Source organism: Lampris incognitus, chromosome 18 (genome assembly GCF_029633865.1).
Source record: "Lampris incognitus isolate fLamInc1 chromosome 18, fLamInc1.hap2, whole genome shotgun sequence".
NCBI lineage: Eukaryota > Metazoa > Chordata > Actinopteri > Lampriformes > Lampridae > Lampris > Lampris incognitus.
In genome coordinates, this window is record NC_079228.1 from 16,759,179 (window position 1) to 16,775,917 (window position 16,739).

Consider the following 16,739-nt stretch of genomic DNA (forward strand, 5'->3'; position numbering starts at 1 on the left):
ATCTGGAATAACAAGGTTTTTCAATATAAAAATAAATCTATATATTGTAACAAATGGGTTGATAATGGTCTTGTATTGGTTAAACAACTTCTTAATGCCGATGGACTGTGATTAACGTATAGTGAAGTTCTCTCTAAATTCAGGCGACCAGTTACGCCAAACGAGTATGCAGTAGTTTTTGATGCTATGCCAAGAGGTGTGCTGCAGCTTCTTAGAGGTTCAGTAACCAAGAGCTCAATGATTGATCCATTCAGTGGTGGTATATTTCTTGGAGAAGTTGATATTACTAAGAATGAATGCTCGAACAAATACACCAGAAATCACATACAAGCTGTAACTCTACCCCCAGGAAGATTCTTTTCGGCCTCCCTTTATGGAGAAATTAATTGGCAGAAAATTTGACTAATTGGGGACAACTTTTGTTTCAATAATAAAGTTAAGGAGGTCTCCTTTAAAATTATGCATCGTATATATCAGCAAAGAAGACATTAGAGAAATTTAAAACTGATATTAAATATTCTTGTAATTTTTGTGAACTAAAAGAAAACCTGTCATTTGTTTTATCACTGTATGTATACCAGAATTTTTTTTGGGTGGCTGTTCAGCATTATATAAGAAGGAAAACTGGACAAACAATCCACTTTCAGGATAAAGAAATTTTTATTTGTCTTGAAGATAATGAGATGGGAAAAATATTGTTTTCTTTACACAGTTAATTTTATTATTGGGAAAATTGTACATTCGTAAGAAGAGATGGACAGACTCCAAACCAAATTTTGGATATTTTGATCAAGAACTGCTCAATACGGCACTACGATAAGAGGACTTAAAAACAGGAAGGCAATTAGAACTTATTGTGTTTTTTGATAAATTTCTAATAGACTGACAACACCTTATTTTGAAGGAAAAAGTATTATCTTTTCATACATAGTATTCTCCTTTTGTTTTGGCCTGGCGGCCCGTCCAGTGTGTCTCATCGCCTGCCGCCCAATGACTGCTGGGATAGGCTCCAGCATCCCGTGACCCTGATGTCATACAGTTAATACGGTAATGTGCACGACAGTGACGGAAACTGTGAGGTGTGGCTGTACATGAAAGGGGTTTTACGACAGTAAACTTTATACGTGAAGGTCAGGTTGCATACATGTGAGCTGACCTATTAGCTGAATAAAGTAGACACTTAACCCGCTCCGTTTGACTGGACATTCCGTGATTTATTACATGGTGTCAGAAGTGAGGCATATATTCACAAAGATAGTGAATTATGGCGAAGTTTAGCCCACCAGAAAACTTTTGCTTTGATAAACCGACGGAATGGACTGACTGGAAAAGACGCTTCGAGAGATTCAGAATGGCGACCAAGCTTCACAAGGAAGATGGTGAAGTTAGTTCTCTAATATATGCGATGGGGAGTGAAGCAGAGGATATTTTCAAGTCTTTCACTTTTGCTGAAGCAGCACACAAGAAGGATTACAATATAGTCATGGATAAATACCAGGAGTACTTTTTCCCTAAACAGAATATAATCCACGAGCGAGCCATTTTCCACCAGCGGGGGCAGCAGCCAGGTGAGAAAGCAGAGACATTTATCAGAGCCCTTTATGAGCTATCAAAGCACTGCGGGTTCGGGATAAACAGGGATGAGAATATTCGTGACCGGATCGAGGTAGGGATTCTAGATAAAGAGCAGTCTCGTAAGTTGCAACTCATGAATGATCTCACGCTCGCCCAAACAATTCAGTCAGAGATCGTTAGCATGCAAATTAGCAAGCAAGGGGAAGCTACAAGCGCTGCAGCAGCTGTGCAAGAGGTGCACGCACAGGGCGCTTGGAAGAAAAGCCCAAAATGGCGACGCAACGCTAAACAGAAAGGAGGCAAAGACTCCAGAAACACGGAGCGCGGAGGAAAGTGCGGCAGATGTGGAAAAATGCAACACAAAAACCAGGAAAGATGCCCAGCGTTCAAATCAGCATGCAACAAGTGCAACAAAATGGACATTGGGAGAAAATGTGCAAGAGCGAATCGATGAGTGAGGTTACAAAGACTGATGAGCAGAATGCATACTTTTTGGGATCAGTGAATGCAAAATTGAGTCATGAAAAATGGGCAGCGCAGCTTCTCATTGGTGCAACACCAGTGGAGTTTAAGATTGATACTGGAGCAGACGCTAGTGTTTTGTGTGAAGAGACTTTCAATATGCTAATTCCAGAAAGAGATCTAAAGCAGACCAGCATTTCACAATGCAGCCCAGGGGGTCAACTGAATTGTCAAGGGCAATTTCAAGCATGCACCATGTGCAAGGGCAAGTCATACTCATTCCCAGTGTATGTTATCAGAGGGCAGAGTGTCAATAACTTACTCAGCCGTTCCACTGCAGCAGAGATGGGCCTTGTGAAGCGAGTCGAGGCGGTCCATAATGCATTTGGAGAGCATAGCACTCTCAAGACAGAGCCTGTAAAGATACAGTTAAAGGACAATGCCACACCATGTGCAGTGCACACAGTGCGCAGGGTCCCATTACCGCTAATGCACAAGGTTAGAGAGGAGCTGCGCTGGATGGAGGAGAACGGCATTATAGAGGAGGTAACAGAGCCGACAGATTGGTGTGCCCCTACGGTGCCCGTCCTGAAAAGGTCTGGAAAAGTGCGAATATGCATGAATCTAAAGAAACTGAATGAACAGGTCAAGAGAGAGAGATTCGTCTTACCTACACCGGAGGAGATTATAGCCAAGCTGAGCAGAGCATAGTGTTCTCCAGCCTCGATGCAGCCTCGAGATTTTTCCAGATCCCTTTGCACAGCGACAATGCCAGGCTGACGGCGTTCATCACTCCATTCACCAGGTACTGTTTCCGACGCTTATCATTTGGAATAACGAGCACACCAGATATTTCAAAGAAAAATGACAGAGACACTGCATGGCCTACAGGGGGCAGCTGTGTACATGGACGACATAGTCGTGTACGCAAGGGACATGGAAGAACACAACCTTCGGCTTCAGAAAGTCCTGGAGAGAGTCGAGTCCGCTGGACTTCTGCTCAACAAGGAAAAGTGTGTGCTGAGGCAGAAACAGCTTCACTGCTTGGGGCATGTGATCGATGCTGCTGGTGTGCGACCAGATCCAACCAAAGTGGAGGATATCCGAGAGCTTACCACACCAGAGAATGTGCAGGACCTGTAACGAGTCCTTGGCATGGTGAACTATCTTGGTAAATATGTGCCAAACCTATCCACAGTGGGCCAGCCACTGTATGAGCTGCTAAGGTCCAAGACAGCATGGACCTGGGGCCAGCACAACAGACAGCGTTTGAGAGGCTTAAAGAGCTCCTCATGACATCGCCTGTGTTGACATTCTTTGACGTCAACAAAGCCACCTCAGTGTCAGCTGATGCAAGTAGCTATGGGATTGGTGGCGTGCTACTGCAGCTCCATGGGGAAGACTGGAAGCCAGTAGCATACTGTTCCAGGAGATTGACTGATGCAGAAACCAGATACGAGCAGATCGAGAAACAGTGTTTGGCATGTGTCTCGGCCTGCGAGCGGTTTGAAAAATGCCTCTATGGCCTCGAGAGTTTCAAACTACTAGTGACAGACCACAAGCCCTTGGTCCCACTAATGAGCAGCAAGGACTTACACAATGTTCCACTACAGTGCCAGAGACTTCTTATGTGGCTCATGAGGTTTAAACCCATAGCTGAGTATGCACCTGGAAAGACACTCGTTGTGGCAAACACACTGTCAAGGAGCCCTGTGCGCCACACCGAGAACGAGAGGGACACACTAAGACTTGGAGTGCTACATTGCAGCTGTCATTGAGAAATTGCCTGCTATTCCACAGAATCTGGCCAGCATCAGAGCAGCCATAGCAGCAGATGAGATGCTACAGACGGTGATCAGACACATCAGGTCATGGTGGCCTGAAGACGTGAGTCAAGTCCCAGGTAATATAAGAGAGTATTTTCCAATGAAAAGTGAATTTTCAGAGTATAATGGAATGGTTACTAGGGGATGTCGAATAGTGATACCTGAGACATTGAGGACAGACATTCTTAATAAGATTCATGATGGACATCAGGCCCTCACAAAATGTCAGGAGAGGGCAAACACCTCTGTCTGGTGGCTGGGCATTTTCTCACAGATAAAACACAAGGTCTCGTCATGTCAGTTTTGACATGAGTCAAGAAGAGCACAGAAAAAGGAGCCATTGATCTGTATTCCGCTCCCTGACAGGCCATGGAAGCGTATAGCTCTGGACCTGTGTGAGTACAACAAACAGAACTATTTAGTTATCTCAGACTACTACTCCAGATACATAGAGATTCTACACATGACAACAACAACCAGTGCTCAAGTCGCTCTGAAGCTAAAAGCAACATGTGCCCGGTACGGCGTACCGGATGTGGTCGTGAGTGACAATGGGCCACAGTTCTCGAGCGCCTAGTTTCAAGACCTGGCCCATGAGCTTGATTTTAAACATATCACCTCGAGCCTGCACAACGCACAAGGAAATGGTCACGCTGAAAGGGCCGTGCAGACTGCAAAGAGAATCCTGAAACAGAAAGACCCTCTCATTGCACTCATGTGCTACAGGTCGACTCCATGCAGCACCACGGGAGCCAGCACAGCTGAGCTCCTAATGGGCCGGAAGATCAGGACGATGCTTCCTACCCTCGGGAGAAACCTGCAACCTAGATGGCCTAATTTGCAATGGCTCAAGCAGAAGGACAAGGCCGAAAAGAAGAAGCAAGCCTTCTATTATAACCAACGTCACGGGGTGAGAGCCCTACCTCCACTACAGCCAGGTGGTCATGTTCTCACCAAGCTGGACCACCAGAAATCCTTAACAACTCCTGCAGTAGTGACCAGTGAGTGTCACACCATGCTCTTACCTCATTGAGGCACAGCAGGGTGGAACGTTCCGGCGTAACCGTCGCCATCTCCACGCGATGCCTGCTCCAGAGCCAGCTGGGAGCATAGCACCTGTCTCACCTGTTCGCAAGGATGCCAGTCAAGAGCCCTACGACACAGTTGGACATGAGTCTGGTCCACACACACCCCTATACATGCTGATACAGAGAAACTATCACAGACCAGGTAGGACAAGTCATTAAACCAGCTGTTAGACTGGACTTATGAGTGACTGTGTTCTCACATTTCATGGCCTTTGGGGGGACATACGTGTATGAAAATAGGGGGGAAGAAAAGGGTGAACAAAATAAGAAGAGGAAAAAATAGTTCCAGATGGTAAACTATATAACTAAGGAGTTATTTGGAAATGCCAAAAGAGTTCCAGAGTGTAATAGGTTGTGAAATGTTAAACTGAATGTTGAAGCCTTATTGTTGCTGTCAGTGTGGTAAGAGTTTTATTGATGCTACAGAAGAATAGCACTGTTTACGTAATGTTTAACATAATGTTATATCTGTTTACTTTAAAAGGTGAAAGAAAAACTAAAAGGGGGAGATGTCATAGTATTACAGTTCATACGGTAATGTGCACGACAGTGACGGAAACTGTGAGATGTGGCTGTACATGAAAGGGGTTTTACGACAGTAAACTTTATGCGTGAAGGTCATGTTGCATACATGTGAGCTGACCTATTAGCTGAATAAAGTAGACACTTAACCCGCTCCGTTTGAATGGACATTCCGTGATTTATTACACCTGAGAGCTGGATAAGCTGATGGATAATGTAATGTATATGTAATAAATAAATAAATAGATGTAATGTAATGTAATGTACATGTGTTTTGTTGCGGGGATGCTGGCGCCTATCCCAGCAGTCATTGGGCGGCAGGCGGCCGACCCTGCGCAGGATAAGCGGTTTGGATAATGGATGGATGGACAAGTGTTTTGTACAATAAAGGAAAAAAAAGTATGCCAACGTCATTTCTGCGCGATTAATATACCGACGTCAAATGTGTATGAATACAAACGTTTAAACGTCTTATTCTGCGCGCGATACATAAACTACAAGATGGAGGACGCCGTGATCGGAGCTGTGTGATCTGTGTCGTGGGTGTCATGTTAAAAACGGAGTTGGAAAGCAGACGTGCAAATTTAGACTATGCGGTTGCCCAGAGGCTCAATAAATCCTGGACTTCACTGGAGCTGTGTCATTTTTTTCTCATCACTTAAGGTTCATGGAGTAGGAGGATGTTATAGAACTCGCTGAATTGATAGCAGAACTTGAATTTGCAGTGTTTCATTCTGTGCCACACTCTTAATTGCTCCCCGGAACCACAAACTAGTGTAACCTGTTATTTTCTCGCCCGGTGCGGGATTCGATACGGGTGTATTGCGCCACAAGGCGACATCACTAACCGCTCGGCTAAAGGCTCAGACCCGTTAGCTAGAGGCTAACGTGTCTTATTAGTAGTTTACACTAGGAATAACAATCCTAGTTGTTACACAGAGAACCCCTAGGACTCCACTCTCTTACCTTTATGTATTTAATTTTATGTATTTGATTTTCTTAATTTTCCTTGCTTTTATCCGCCCCCCTCTTGCTTTTGTTTTATGTGTTGTATGTAGAATTTAAACATGCACACCCCCCCAAAACAAAAACAGTCTGGGCCAATTACGTAAACTTGTGCTGGGAGAGTACCTACTCTCAAGTAGGAGCTAAAAAAAAAGTCCCTCAAAACTATGAGTATGAAAAAGTTCCTCCGGATCAGCTTCGTTGTACACAGAGTGGAGAAGATTTTTCTAATTTTGGTTTTACTTTAACAAAGAAAATATCCATTTGTGTGTCGGCCCTGTGATGGCCCGGCGGTCTGTCCAGGGTGTCTCCCGCCTCCCCGACAGCTGGAATAGGCTCCAGCATCCCCGCGACCCTGAGAGCAGGATACGCGGCACAGACGATGGATGGATGGACGTCCATTAGCGTGCCGTCTGAACTCTATGGAGAATGTTTTTGAAGTAAGGCCTCAAGATAACTTTAAACAAATCCTCTTTTTTTGAAATCTTGTTAATTCTGGAATAATTGTAAATTGTAGAAGTGACCGGTATTTTAGGATGTAAAACCAAGAGTCAAGTACAAAAATAATTTACCTCGGTACCTGTTGGATAATGTGTAGGCATGGGCAAATGCCAATCCTAACGTTGTTGTTTGGGCCAGTTTATTTAGTTCGTGTTACGTGTAAAACAAAGATTTAAATGTTGAGTTTTTCATTACATGACGTTTTAATCAGTTGCGCCATTGCTGCTTATTGTACCGTTGAAATAATACAGCGGTACTCATACCGCGGCTCGCGACGCTTTCAATCAAATCTTTCGGAGACACTTGTAGCGGCAACGTTCTTCTTCTGATGAATTTGCTAAAGACTAGACGCAGTAAACGCGTATTGCTGCCCTCCGCAGGTCATTTATTGAATTTCAATGAATGACCCAAATCCTTAGAGTCTAGTGGGATGGAGAAAATTAATAATAAGTTATTGTTGTTTCTCAGTATTCCGCGCTGAGTACTGGTTTCAATGAATCCTCTGTAACTCCATTTTTTCCCGCTTGCATGAGGCTCTCTGTGTGATAGGCAGTGAATTCCATCAAAGCACGATTCACCGTTTCCAGCAATGACGTCATTCTCAATAACATTTCCCATTAAGAGCAATAATCTATGGCCGCACGAAAGTTGGGTTGAGGAGGCACATTTTTGTAACGTGGCTCTTTAAAAAAAAATGGTCAGTTTGTCTTCTGAGTTGGCCAAGTCTGAGCGCCACTGATCTAACCGCGTCACAATCACGTGACACAACTAGAGTCACATGATACGGGACTTGATCCCAAACAGTTGCAGCAAATCCACAAACGAAACGTCGGTTCAGTGTTTCAGCGGTAGATTCGCAGATCCGATTTTGCTCTTAATACCGAGAAAATAGCGACACTGAAAGTGTGGTCGTGTTTGTGCATATAACAGTTTACAACAGGAACTTTCACAATGTTTTTTCACGCCGTGTATTTCCTGCTGGGTACAGTTGTAACAGTGACCATTGCGAGGTACACGGCGGACTGGAACAGTTTGGACGCAAGGCCTTTACCTTCGTGGTACGACGAAGCGAAATTTGGCATTTTTATCCACTGGGGGGTGTTTTCTGTACCTGGGTTTGGCAGTGAATGGTTCTGGTGGCACTGGCAAGGCCAGAAACCGCCGGACCCAAAGTGTGTGCGATTCATGTCGGACAATTATCCGCCTGGCTTCAGTTACCCGGAGTTTGCGCCTCAGTTTCATGCCCAGTTTTTTGATCCGCGGGAGTGGGCCGATATATTTAAAGCATCTGGTGCGAAGTGAGCGTTTTCTCTTCACAGTGTTATATGTTACTACATGTGTTGAATTGAACATGCTGCATCCAGCTGTCAAACTTACCATGTATGAATGATTTCAGGTATGTCGTCTTGACTGCCAAGCACCATGAAGGATTTAACAACTGGGGATCTCCAAACTCCTGGAACTGGAATTCAGTCGACATTGGCCCACACAGAGACCTTGTAGGAGACCTGGGAGAGGCAGTGCGCAACAGGTTGGCCTTTAGATTTTATTCATTGGCACGCATCAAAACTAAATTATGCTTGGGGCCTGACTGCATTTACACTTACTGATGATTTGGTAGATATCGATATCTAAAGCGAGTTACAATAGTGTCAACAATTAGATTTGAGTGTCACAAACTGGCATCATAGAGCACTACATCATATCATAGTAGTATTATATGAAATTGCAACAGCAGTACATTTGCCACATAGTAGTCATACTGATACTATACAAAGTAGTAGTGGTAGTAGTACATGTGCTACATAGTAATCATCTCTTAGCCAAGCATGTCATGTAGGGTGCATTAATGTAAATGCATCTTAGGTTGTCAAGAGGTGTACAATTGTAAAATTACAGCACAAAGTGGTTTTATATCACTACATATCAGTATGACAGGCATATTTTTGCCATAAGAACATAGAAGGTCAAGTGCTGGTAGGAGGAGGGCACAATAGAGTCAGATAATCATGGCATTTAAGTAAGTAAGGGCACAATAGTAATAACTGACACTGATGGCGGTAGACTACTTGAAGTTGTCCGATATGTAAGTGATAGGATAATGACATGGTAATGTAGGTGAAAGATATACAATGCCTGGACTATTTGACGGATTGGTGTCAGAAGTGGGATGGTGAGGCCACAGGAAGCGCGTGCGCCCAGAGGTGTGAGGGAGCTGATATGCTGAAGCGCGGTGATGCGCTTCCCGAAGGATGGGGTAGCGTAACGACCACTGATGTGTTGACTCACTAGCCCTTGGCTAACAGGTCGGACCCCTTAGTTGACTGGTTAGCGCAGTTGGCTGTGGTGCGGGAGACCCGGGTTCATGTTCTGGCTGCGGCGGTTCCTGGCAGCCCCCTGAATTTGCTATGTCTATGCTATTGTATGCCCTGTTGTTGTTTTTTTAATGTTAGTTTCCTTATTGGATGTTATTTATTTCCACTTGTAATTTAGATCGTTGCACTATGGACTCTACAACTCCTTATATGAGTGGTTCCACCCACTCTACCTGTCTGACAAGAAGAATGGCTTCAAAACACAAGATTTTGTGTTGCATAAACTGCTACCAGAGCTTTATAACATGGTTGTAAGGTAAGTAGCATTATAATTGTACCATAAATAAAAGTTGCTTCCGATACTGAGGTGTTTGGGTTTATCTCGTGTGTGTGTGTCTGTGTGTGCGTGTGTGCGTGTGTGCGTGCGTGCGTGCGTGCGTGCGTGTGCGCCAATGCTGTAGTATACTACTTTACATTACTGTCAGACATAATTTTTTTTATTTCCCCGCATGATGTGTGGGCCAGAAAAAAACACGGCAGCGTCTGTGTTGAACCTGTCTTTCTCCGCTGCCCTATAGGTATAGGCCTGAGGTGATCTGGTCTGATGGAGACTGGGAGGCACCAGACACCTACTGGAACTCCACTGAGTTCCTGGCCTGGCTCTACAATGACAGTCCAATTAAAGTGAGTATGCTTTAGGCACATTAACTTTGTTCAAGAGTTTATATGCTGTCCTCTAGTGTGTGCAGAAATGGCACAGTAGCGGATAAATCTACCCATTTCATTTAAGCCATCCTCCACTGTTTCCATTCTGTGTATTTTTTTGTTGATGTGCATTAATGTAAATGCATCTTAGGTTGTCAAGAGGTGTAGAATTGGAGAATTACAGTACAAAGTAGTTTTACATTGCTACGTATCAGTATGACAGGCATATTTTTGTCATAAGAGCATAGCAAGTCAAGTGCAGGTCGAAGGAGGGCACAATAGTAGAGCCAGATAATGTGTTATTGTGTCACATTCATATGCGTGAATGAGAGGGAGGACAGTGGAATGGTGAGGATGCAAGGAGTAGAGGTGATGAAGGTAGATGAGTTTAAATACTTGGGATCAACTGTTCAAAGTAATGGGGAGTGCAGAAGAGAGGTAAAGAACAGAGTGCAGGCTGGATGCAGTGGGTGGAGAAGAGTGTCAGGAAGTGAGTTGCCACAGAAGGGTACCAGCAAGAGTTAAAGGGAAGGTTTACAAGATGGTAGTGAGACCAGTGGCACTGACAAAGACAGGAGGCAGAGCTGGAGGTGGCAGAGTTGAAGATTTTCATTGGGATTGATGAAGGACAGGATTAGGAATGAGTATATTAGAGGAATAGCTAATGTTGGCTGGTTTGGAGACAAAGCAAGAGAGGCAAGATTGAGATGGTTTGGACACGTGTGGAGGAGAGATGCTGGGTATATTGGGAGAAGGATGCTTAAGATGGAGCTGCCAGGCAAGAGGAAATGAGGAAGGCCAAAGAGGAGGTTTATGGATGTGGTGAGGGAGGACATGCAGGTGGCTGGTGTGACAGAGGAAGATGCAGAGGACAGGAAGAGATGGAAATGGATGATCCGCTGTGGTGACCCTAACGGAAGCAGCCTAAGGTAGTAGTGGTAGTAGTAGTATGTTTTTGTTGATGCATATTTGTTGCTTATCAGTGTAGTCTATTCTGCAATACTAAATGTGAGAATGGTTGTAGTAGCGACCTGATTTATGCTTATTTTTTTTCCCCCATCCTGTAAAACTGTTAGTTCTTGCCTTTTGCGCTCCAGAAATATGGCTATCATTCTCTACTTGAATTTCTTGCCAACTTTGATATTCCCAGGTTCACAGATACTCCTAAACCCTATTCAGACAGACTAGTTTCTACCAGGGGAAATCCTTTTGTTTTGTGTATCACAGGTGCACCCCATGATTTTAATCTCGTCCAGATCGGCCATGGCTGTGTTTTTCCACACACCATCTTAATGAAAATTATGCATTAAATTACCTACTGTTTTTCATCACTCAGGAATACTCCGAGAAATTTGATGCTGTTGGGGTTGATACAAGATCATACTTCTGTCAAAAATTGAATAAGCATCATGATGTTTAAACACCATGGTGTTTATTACATTCTTGACAGAAGTCTGATCCCCCATTATGAACAGATTATGTGATGATTGGAATAAAAACATTCTACAATGTCAGTTCAATAAAATTTGTCTTTGCAACTGTCCTGATGATGACAAGTTGCTCATCACTCAACATGTGAACCAAAAGTTGTTGCCGCCAATCATCAAATGTAATTATTGTCAGTTACAATGATTGTAAATCATCAAGCTATAAACTGGCCTTAACAATGACCAGGTGCAATACATATACATCTGGAGACAAACCATTCCCAGCTCCCTATCATTGAAAAGAAACTACAGTGACTCTCCTCCTGTCTGAATGGGTACATGAAAAGAGAGACCTGGGCGTCCGGGTGGTGTGGCGGTCTATTCCATTGCCTACCAATACGGGGGTCGCCGGTTCGAATCCCCATGTTACCTCCGGCTTGGTCGGGCGTCCCTACAGACACAATTGGCCATGTCTGCGGGTGGGAAGCCAGATGTGGGTATGTGTCCTGGTCGCTGCACTAGCGCCTCCTCTGGTTGGGTGGAGTACCTGTTCAGGGGGGAGGGGGAACTGGGAGGAATAGCATGATCCTCCCACGCACTATGTCCACCTGGCGAAACTCCTCACTGTCAGGTGAAACGAAGCGACTGGCGAATCCACATGTATTGTGGGAGGCATGTGGTAGTCTGCAGCCCTCCCTGGATCAGCAGAAGGGGTGGAGCAGCAACCAGGACGGCTCGGAAGAGTTGGGTAATTGGCCAGATACAATTGGGGAGAAAAAGGGAGAGAAAAAAAGACGTCTGTTAGATATTATATCTCAGATGTCTAAACAAGGCTTTAAAGACTTATCTACTTAGGAAAGTTGTGCTTAGCTTATTTCCTTTGGGTTTCTTAATGGTAATAATTATACCATTAATTAAGACTCCTTAATGTGTACATGTACTTGGCTCAAAAAATGTGGTAATAATACCACTAAGTAAAACTCCTTAATGTTCATATGTGCTTGGCTCAAAAAATGTGAATGTTAAAATCAGGAAGTTTTGTTTTTTGTTACCTGGTTGCGACTGGATATTATTTGGGTCTTCCCTATGGCAGGACACTGTTGTTACCAATGACAGGTGGGGGGCAGGCTGTGCCTGCAAACATGGCGGCTACTATAACTGTGAAGACAAGTACACTCCAGGGCAGCTGCCCAAGCACAAGTGGGAGAAATGTACATCAGTGGACATTTTTTCCTGGGGTTATCGTAGAAACATGAAGATGAGTGAGCTGATGGATCTGCACAGTATCGTAGAGGTGAGGGGAACATAATTCATTAACTTCATCCAGGGTCATGCTGCTGTATACCGGAGTCAAATTCCTTGTGTGTATAGGCACACTTGGCCAGTAAAGTTGATTCTGAGATACTCACATTGTTGAGTTTGAATATGGTTTTTATGAGTCAGTATTTGGTTGCAGTGTGTCCTGAATTAAGCCGTGTGGTACATTTGCTGTATTTCACCAACTGCATTTATACCGAGTCACTAAGTTAATGGTGTCAGTTGATTGTTTTATTTTACTTTTATTTTTGTGGTTGATGTTAATGATTTTAGGTTTTTTCCCCCCCGGTTCCCCCCCCCCCCTGCAGGATTTGGTCCGCACTGTGGCTCTGGGAGGCAACTACCTTCTGAATGTAGGTCCCACCCCTGATGGGATGATCCCGCCACTGTTTGAAGAGAGACTCAGGGGTGTTGGCGCCTGGCTAGACATCAATGGCGAGGCTATTTATGCCACAAAGCCCTGGAGAGTCCAGATGGAGAACACCACTGTACCAGTCTGGTGAGAGAGAGAGAAAGGGATAATATGTCTCCTCTTTCATTCTTCTTTTCCTTCCCTTGTCATGAAACAATATTTAGACTTGGGGGGGCGTCGGGGTAGTGTAGCAGTCTATTCCGTTGCCTACCAACACGGGGATCACCAGTTCAAATCCCTGTGTTACCTCCGGCTTGGTTGGGCGTCCCCGCAGACACAATTGACTGTGTTGGCGGGTGGGAAGCCAGATGTGGGTATGTGTCTTGGTCGCTGCACTAGAGCCTCCTCTGGTTGGTCGCCTGTTCGGGGGGAGGGGGAACTGTGGGGAATAGCGTGATCCTCCCACGCGTTACATCCCCCTGGTGAAACTCCTCACTGTCAGGTGAAAAGAAGCAGCTGGTGACTCCACATGTATTGGAGGAAGCATGTGGTAGTCTGCAGCCCTCCCCTGATCGGTAGAGGGGGTGGAGGAGCGATCGGGACAGCTCGGAAGAGTGGGGTAACTGTCTGTATACAATTGGGTAGAAAAAGGGGGGAAGTCTGATTTTATTTATATATATATATATATATATATATATATATATATAATCCTGGATTATTTTGCTCCTTATTTGTTGAGCACTTTCCCTGTTGAGTGTTTCTTTTAACAAAGTTGTATAGTATATATATTTAGACTTAGGGAGGACATATACTAGCTAAGCCCATGAATGTCCTCTAGCATAACACCTTGGACTTCATTTGCACCTTTTAGTGGTCACAGACAGGTTATTTTTTTATTTAACTGGGGTTGCAAGTACATTAAGTTTTTCCTAATTTTGTACTTTCAACATTTTGAACTGACCTTGGCAAAACCCTCTTGGTGCCTGTTGTAGAAAAGACAGATCAAAAGAAAGATAACTTTGCTGACTGCAATTTAACAGCGAAGGTATTGATCAAATTATAGATGTGCAAAATACTGATTATAGTTTTGAACTCCCGACTCTAGGTATACCTCTAAAGGCGACTCTGTATATGCCACCTTTACTGCCAAGCCTTCTGCGTCCACATTCCACCTACTTGAACCCAGGTCATCAGAATACACCAAAGTAAGTTATTAGAGAGATTGTTTTTCTTGCATTCACATGTCTGAAAATCTCTTGAGTCACCAGTGAAGCCTTGAGAAAACTACAGCTGTAGGCAACTTTTGATTGTTCTTATCCTCAAGAGAACTGCATATGTACAGTGATATGGTTGATTCACATGGTTCGTACGATTTGAAATGTGCATGTTTACACTACCGGTGAATGTGTAACTGCTACTGTCAAATATTGAATTGTATAACAGACTTAATTTTTTTCTGGGGTACTTCATTCATCCATCAAAGGGTGGGGATTTTCCTTTTTTGTTGGGTAAACCAGTTAGTGTTGAATCCTTGGAGCATGTTAGGGGTATCTTGCTCAATTTGAGGGATGACACGTGTACCCCAAATGCCATCACACATTATGCAGATAAGGATTAAACCATCAGAATTTGTTAAAAAATGGATTTATAGTTCTCCATGTGAAGGATGGAGTTATTACTGCAGCACAGTGGCATCACGGTCGCCCAGTGATTAGCACTGTTGCCTCACAGCAAGAAGGTCCTGGGTTCTGTGTAAAGTTTGCATGTTCTCCTCGTGTCTGCATGGGTTTCCTCCGGGTGCTCCGGTTTCCCCCCACCATCAAAAAGACATGCATGTTAGGGTTAATACTCCTGTCTGTACCCCTGAGCAAGGCAATGGAAAGAAGAAAGAGTTGGTACCCGGGTGCTGCAGCTGCCCACTGCTCCTATACAATAGGATGTGTTAAATGCAGAGAACAGACTCATTGTAACCTACAATGACAAAATAAAGTGGCTTTCTGTCATAGCCATTCCAAAGGTAAGACTTCTAAGACTAAATAATGAATATATGTCCCTACTCGCAGGTGACTTTGCTGGGGAATCCTAAACCCTTGCCCTGGTCCCCTATTGATCCCAGTGCTGGCCTTATTATTCTACTGCCAGAGCTCCCATTCAGCCCCGGCCAAGTCTGGACACTCAAGCTGGATGGAGTCGCCTGAGCCTCAGAGACCTGAAGTCTTGACCTGACAAACATCTTCAACTGGACAGAGTCCAGTTTCCAATGTGTTTGGATTTTAAGATGAACATAACCGACGCTGTTGCTTTGGACTGATGTGAGACCTCCTTAAAGATGAATATATGTCCAATCAATCTGCTCACACGCTCTCATGAATGAATGTCATGAAGCCACCCATTTCAAAATGGAGAAAAAAAGGACATTTTCAAAGATGTTAAGTAATTTGTTGGAAAGTGGGAAGAGCGGGGCGTTGTTGCTCTCTTGACTGAAGTGATTGGTGGTTGTTTTAATGACTCATTATGAAATGGAAAGTAATATTGGTCATTGTACTTAAATATTTTGATTTTGTGATGAACAAGATTGCACTTTATTTTTGTACTGTATGCTTTTAAAAAGACAAACATATTATTAACTTGCTGGATTGTTGATTTTTATTTCCGAGACAAAGGGATCAGGATTATGTGCATAATTTTACTAGACAATAAACAGACAGGCGCCCATCTGGTAATGATTTTCAGCTCAGTTTCTTTGTTAAGTTTCATAATGGAAGTTAAAAAAGGTTACATCTTATGAAGAAAATACTGAAAAGTAACCAAGAGTAACGATAATCTACTTTGGTTAATGGCATGAAAACTAATTAGTGGAGGGAAAAGTATTCCTAATAAATCAGTCATATTTCAAATAAGATCAACATTCAACATTATTCATTCAATTTTGTGGAGCAGCAACAGGTCTAGACAATGCATGTAGAATAACAGTAAAAACACTTAATAAATAGTGATAATGAGTCTGTACAGTTGTTTTAGATACAGATCCTTATGATGCTAACAGCGAATAACCAAAATGCAGTGATGGTGGTGGGAATGAGGAGACCAGTTCAGTGGTCCAGGCTCCTCAGCGATGTTGCTGAGGCTGTAGGTTAAACTTTGGCATCTGTTAGTCTGAGTTTTGAAAGCAACACATCCAAGGGAAACACTGAAAACTCCACTGGTTGTTGAGCATGAAGGGAGATGTGGTGGCTCAGTGGTTGGTGCACCTTTGCAAGTTTTTGAAATGGTGATCTGCTCCATGGTGTGAAGAAAGTAAGAAGACTCAGTGGTTCAGTGCTCTGCTGCGCCAGGTTATGGATTCTGGACCAGCGTCTACTATTCTACCTGTGCTTTGAAAGCCAGTATCCAAAGGCCTCAGAAAAGATGCAAGGTGGGGGTTATGAGACGGGAGGACACCATCGGCGTTGCCAGGCCGTTTTTGCCAGGGCTTAAGCCCCAAACGGTTTGAGTGAAGCCCCGAATATAATTTTAAATTTAAGCCTATGTGAAGCCCGACAAAAAAACGCAACATGTGTGAATGTGCGATAGTCTTCGTAACATAACAGCCTGTCAAAATAAATGCAGGTCTCGTGTCTGTGTGTGAAACTTTGTGAAAAAAA

General features: G+C 43.7%; 1 protein-coding gene across 2 annotated transcripts; it reads left to right on the plus strand.

Moving 5' to 3' along the window:
- Positions 1-7,796: 7,796 nt before the first annotated feature.
- Positions 7,797-16,021, plus strand: LOC130128817 (tissue alpha-L-fucosidase-like). 2 transcript variants are annotated; one of them, XM_056298560.1, is made up of 8 exons: positions 7,797-8,277; positions 8,376-8,510; positions 9,473-9,610; positions 9,873-9,978; positions 12,520-12,720; positions 13,052-13,242; positions 14,201-14,300; positions 15,159-16,021. In XM_056298560.1, the coding sequence occupies exons 1-8, from the start codon at positions 7,931-7,933 to the stop codon at positions 15,291-15,293; spliced, it is 1,353 nt and encodes a 450-aa protein (XP_056154535.1). In that variant the 5' UTR covers positions 7,797-7,930; the 3' UTR covers positions 15,294-16,021. The 2 variants fall into 2 exon arrangements, with proteins under 2 accessions (XP_056154535.1, XP_056154536.1); XM_056298561.1 differs by having other exon boundaries at positions 7,797-8,037.
- Positions 16,022-16,739: the final 718 nt, after the last annotated feature.